Source organism: Passer montanus, unplaced genomic scaffold (genome assembly GCF_014805655.1).
Source record: "Passer montanus isolate IOZ18808 unplaced genomic scaffold, ASM1480565v1 scaffold224, whole genome shotgun sequence".
NCBI classification, from domain to species: Eukaryota; Metazoa; Chordata; class Aves; order Passeriformes; family Passeridae; genus Passer; species Passer montanus.
This window is the reverse complement of record NW_024366860.1, coordinates 1-4814: the sequence shown is the minus strand read 5'-3', so window position 1 is coordinate 4814 and position 4814 is coordinate 1. Positions and strand designations below refer to the sequence as shown.

Genomic DNA, 4814 nt, shown 5'->3' with positions numbered 1-4814 from the left:
CAAAATCCCCCCCCCCAGTCCGTGCCTCAGTTGTTTTTTTTTGGAACCGGAGCTGCTGTGGCTGCTGGCCAAGGAGGGAAAAGGTCAAAATGTTCTGGGCTGGGCTGAGAGAAGAAAAGGGGGGCACAGAAAGTCCCTAAAAATCAGGCAGACACTCAAATGTTGATTTTTCCCCCCCCTGGAAAAAGTTCCACCCCCAAAAATCCCCCCACACCCCAAAGCACGGGGCTGAACCCTGCTCCCCTCCCCATTTACAGCCCTAATTAAAGTAATTAAGGTCATAAACCTCTCCCATTATTGCTGGGGCTGGCCTTTGTGCCAGAGCAGCTCTGGGGGTTCAGCTTGACCCCCCCCTGGTCTTTTAGGGGATCAAAAAACCCCAAAAACCCCAAATTTCTCTCCCCTTCCCCACGGTTTGGGATCAGCTCTCAGCTCTGGAAATTCCTGCCCGGTTCCAACTGGGTGAAAGGGCCTGGGCTAAACTGGGAGCACTGGCAGGGGAGCAGGGAAGGAATTCCGGGGTGGGAAATATGGGATGGGATCAAGGGGGAAGCCACAGAAATGGGGCAGACCCCACAGCACCGGGGAAACTGAGGCACGCCCATGGGGGTGACCAACACCCGAGGGATTTGGGCACCTTGCCCTGCCCCAAATCCTTCCCCAGGCTCAGGGGGGACAGAACCCACCCCAAAAAGCGACAGATTGTTTGTGGAAATAGGGGAAAAAGGGGAAAAAAGGGTACAGGAGCAAGGAAATCCAGGGAAACTGAGGCACACTGATGGGGGTGACCAACACCCGAGGGATTTGGGCACCTTGCCCTGCCCCAAATCCTTCCCCAGGGTTGGGGGGGACAAAACCCACCCCAAAAAGCGACAGATTGTTTGTGGAAAGAGGAGAAAAAGGGGAAAAAAGGGATAAAAAGGGTAGAGGAGCAAGGAAATCCACAATTGCTGGAACGTTCTTGGGCTCGAACAGGAACTGGTTGAGGGGGGGGAGAGGGGGCAGCATGTGACACTCATGTGAGCAGCCCTGAGGCACAAACACACCCCCCCGGGAGAAAAAACCTCTCCTTCCTCCTAAAAAAATTCACATTGCATTTCCTCAAAACGGCTCCCCAACTCCCCAGAATCTTTATCCCCACAAAAACATTCCCCCCCTGTCAAAAATAGCTTCAAAAAGGGGCTCTCCCCACCAAAAATCCACATTTTCTCACTCTAAAAAGTCATTTCTGGGAAAAAAAAATCTACCTTTTCGTCCCCAAAAATCCAGTTTATCCCCTAAAATCCTGAAATATGATTAAAAAAATACACTGTGCCCCTCCAAAGAACACCTCCCCCATAATAAAACAAAGTTTTTTCCCTCAAAAATGCACCTTCCGCCTGGAACATACTTTTCTGTCCCCAAAAATACATTTTTCCCCCAAAAAAAGACATCTCGACCCACAAGGAGTTACCTTTCCCTCCCCAAAGCTACACCTTTGCACCCCAAAAATCCACCTTCCCGCCCCAAAAAACACCCTTCTCACCCCAAAAAACTTTTATGTCCCAAAAACCCACTTTTTCCACCCCAAAAAACCCACTCTCCACTCCCCATAAAGCTTTTCCTCCCGAAATAACACATTTTCTTCTTTCTAGAAACACATTTTCCACCTCAAAAAAACCACATTTCATCCCCCCAAAACCCCTTTTCCCATTTATAATCCCTCTAAACCCCTTACCCAACACCCCCCGCGCAAAAAAACCCCACCAAACGGAGCCAAAAATACAAAAAAATCCTTTAAAATTCACACAAAATCCACCCAAAAAACCCCAAAATTTGGGGAGGGGTCGCGCCCCAGCTCCGGGCCTGGAGCAGCGGCGCCACCTGGTGGTGACAGTGGGAATGACAGGCGGCGGGGGGACCCCGCGACCCCGGGGGGGGGACGGGACCCCAAAGGGACCCCAAAGTCACCAAGGGGACCCCAATGTCCCTAAAGGGACCCCAATGTCACCAAGGGGACCCCAATGTCCCCCATGGGACCCCAATGTCCCCAAAGGGACCCCAATGTCCCCATTTCGAGGTTTTGGGGTGCCCATCTCGGGGTGCCCGTTTTAGGGCGCCCATTTTGGGGTGCCCGTTTTTGGGGTGCCCCTTTTAGGGTGCCCATTTCGAGGTGCCCGTTTTTGGGGTGCCCATTTTGGGGTGCCCATTTCAGGTGCCAGTGTTGGGGTGCCCATCTCGGGGTGCCCCTTTTAGGGTGCCCATTTCGAGGTGCCCATTTTGGGGTGCCAGTTCTGGCGTGCCCCTTTTGGGGTGCCCATTTCAGGTGCCAGTTTTGGGGTGCCCGTTTCGGGGTGCCCATTTCGAGGTGCCCGTTTCAGGGTGCCAGTTTTGGCGTGCCCCTTTTGGGGTGCCCATTTCAGGTGCCAGTTTTGGGGTGCCCCTCTTGGGTGCCCGTTTTTGGGGTGCCCCTTTTAGGGTGCCCATTTCGAGGTGCCCGTTTTGGGGTGCCAGTTCTGGCGTGCCCCTTTTGGGGTGCCCATTTCAGGTGCCAGTTTTGGGGTGCCCGTTTCGGGTGCCAGTTTTGGGGTGCCCATTTTTGGGGTGCCCCTTTCGGGGTCAGTACACCGCCTCGTCGCCGTTGTCGTCGCTGTCGGGCCCGAAGCTCTCCCCGTTGTCGAAGTAGGACAGGACGTAGTCGGTCTCCTGGGGGGCACACGGGGGGCACACGGTGGCACCCGGGCACCCCTGAGCCCCCCCAAACCCCCCAGGTTCCCCCCCTTTTTTTTACCTCTTCGTGCTCTTCCTCATCGTACTCCTCCTCCTCCTCCTCCTTTCCCTCTTCTTCCTCCTCCTTCTCCTCTTCCTCCTCTGATGTCACCTCCTCCTCCTTCTTCTCCAGGCTCTGGGGGGGGGCTCAGGGAGCGTCAAAACCCCAAATCCCAAATCCAAAATGCAAAATCCCAAATCCAAACCCCAAAATCCCAAATCCCAAATCCAAATCCCAAAATCCCAAATCCCAAAATCCAAAATCCCAAAAATCAAAATCCAAAGTCCAAAACCCAAAATCCCAAATCCCAAATCCAAAACCCCAAATCCCAAATCCAAAACCCAAAATCCCAAATCCAAAATCCCAAATCCCAAATCCAAAACCCAAAATCCCAAATCCAAAATCCCAAATCCCAAATCCAAAACCCAAAATCCCAAATCCAAAACCCCAAATCCCAAATCCAAAACCCCAAATTCAAAATCCTAAATCCCAAACCCCAAATCCCAAACCCCAAATCCCAAACCCCAAATCCCAAACCCCAAATCCCAAACCCCAAAATCCCAATTTGGGGACAATTTGGGGGGATTTGGGGACAATTTGGGGGGATTTGGGGACAATTTGGGGGGATTTGGGGACAATTTGGGGGGATTTGGGGACAATTTGGGGGGATTTGGGGACAATTTGGGGGGATTTGGGGACAATTTGGGGGGATTTGGGGACAATTTGGGGGGATTTGGGGACAATTTGGGGGGATTTGGGGACAATTTGGGGGGATTTGGGGACAATTTGGGGGGATTTGGGGACAATTTGGGGGGATTTGGGGACAATTTGGGGGGATTTGGGGACAATTTGGGGGGATTTGGGGACAATTTGGGGGGATTTGGGGACAATTTGGGGGGATTTGGGGACAATTTGGGGGGATTTGGGGACAATTTGGGGGGATTTGGGGACAATTTGGGGGGATTTGGGGACAATTTGGGGGGATTTGGGGACAATTTGGGGGGATTTGGGGACAATTTGGGGGGATTTGGGGACAATTTGGGGGGATTTGGGGACAATTTGGGGGGATTTGGGGACACTTTGGGGACACCCACCCTGGGGACACCCGTGGGACACACATGGGGAGGGATGGATGATGGCACGAGAATGAAATGGGAATGAAAAATGGGAGGAATAAAATGCGGGCGGAGAAAAAGTGGGAATAAATAGTGGGGAAAATAAATAATGGAATAAAATAGGGAGGATAAAATGGAGGGGATAAAAAAATGGGAATAAATAATGGGAATAAATAATGGGAATAAATAATGGGAATAAATAATGGGAATAAAATGGGAATTAAATGGGAATAAAATGGGGGTGGGGGGGAATAAAACAGGGGGGCTGGGGGCTCAGGGGAGCTCTGGGCACGCCGTGGAGCCGCGGGGCAGAGGATTTGGGGTGAGCTCCCTCCCTGCCCCCCGGGGCTGGGGCACACCGGGCACACCAGGGCACACCGGGGCACACCGGGCACACCGGGCAGTGCCGGTACCTCTGCGGGGAGCCCCCGGTCTGACGAAGTAGGGCAGCCCCCTCACGGCGCGGCGCAGCTCCTGCTTCAGGGCCAGCATGTACTCGCCCTCCTCGCCGCCGGGCAGCGGCGCCGCGCGGCGCTCCAGGGGCTGGGCACCGGGGGGAAATGGTATTTGTAAAAAATATTGAAGTTTATATTGTGCGTGCTACGGTAGGAAGTGATGCTGGGTTAATTTCCTTAAGTTTAAGTTCCTTAAATTGAAGTTTCTTAAATTTAAGTTGCTTAAATTGAAAGGGGCACGGCGCTCCAGGGGCCGGGCACCGAGGGGAAAAATGGTATTTGTGAGTGGATTTTTACCAATATTGAATTAGTATTGTATGTGCTATGGTAGAAAGTGGTGCTGGGTTTATTTTCTTAAATTGCAGTTTCTTAACTTGAAATTCCTTAAATTGAAAGAGGCGGGCAGGGGCGCTCCAGGGGCTTTTAAGGGTTAATCCCCTGTTAATGAGGGTAATTTTTGGGTTTCTTTTGCCTAGAAAAGGTTACCTGGATTAA

General features: G+C 52.3%; 1 protein-coding gene across 1 annotated transcript; it reads right to left on the bottom strand.

Moving 5' to 3' along the window:
• Positions 1-1248: 1248 nt before the first annotated feature.
• Positions 1249-4464, bottom strand: LOC120502600 (DNA-directed RNA polymerase III subunit RPC7-like; the record flags this gene model as incomplete). Its single annotated transcript, XM_039710170.1, has 5 exons — positions 1249-2429; positions 2597-2685; positions 2771-2860; positions 3778-3827; positions 4278-4464. Coding segments are annotated over 4 exons (414 nt in total), but the record flags the coding sequence as incomplete, so codon positions are not given.
• Positions 4465-4814: the final 350 nt, after the last annotated feature.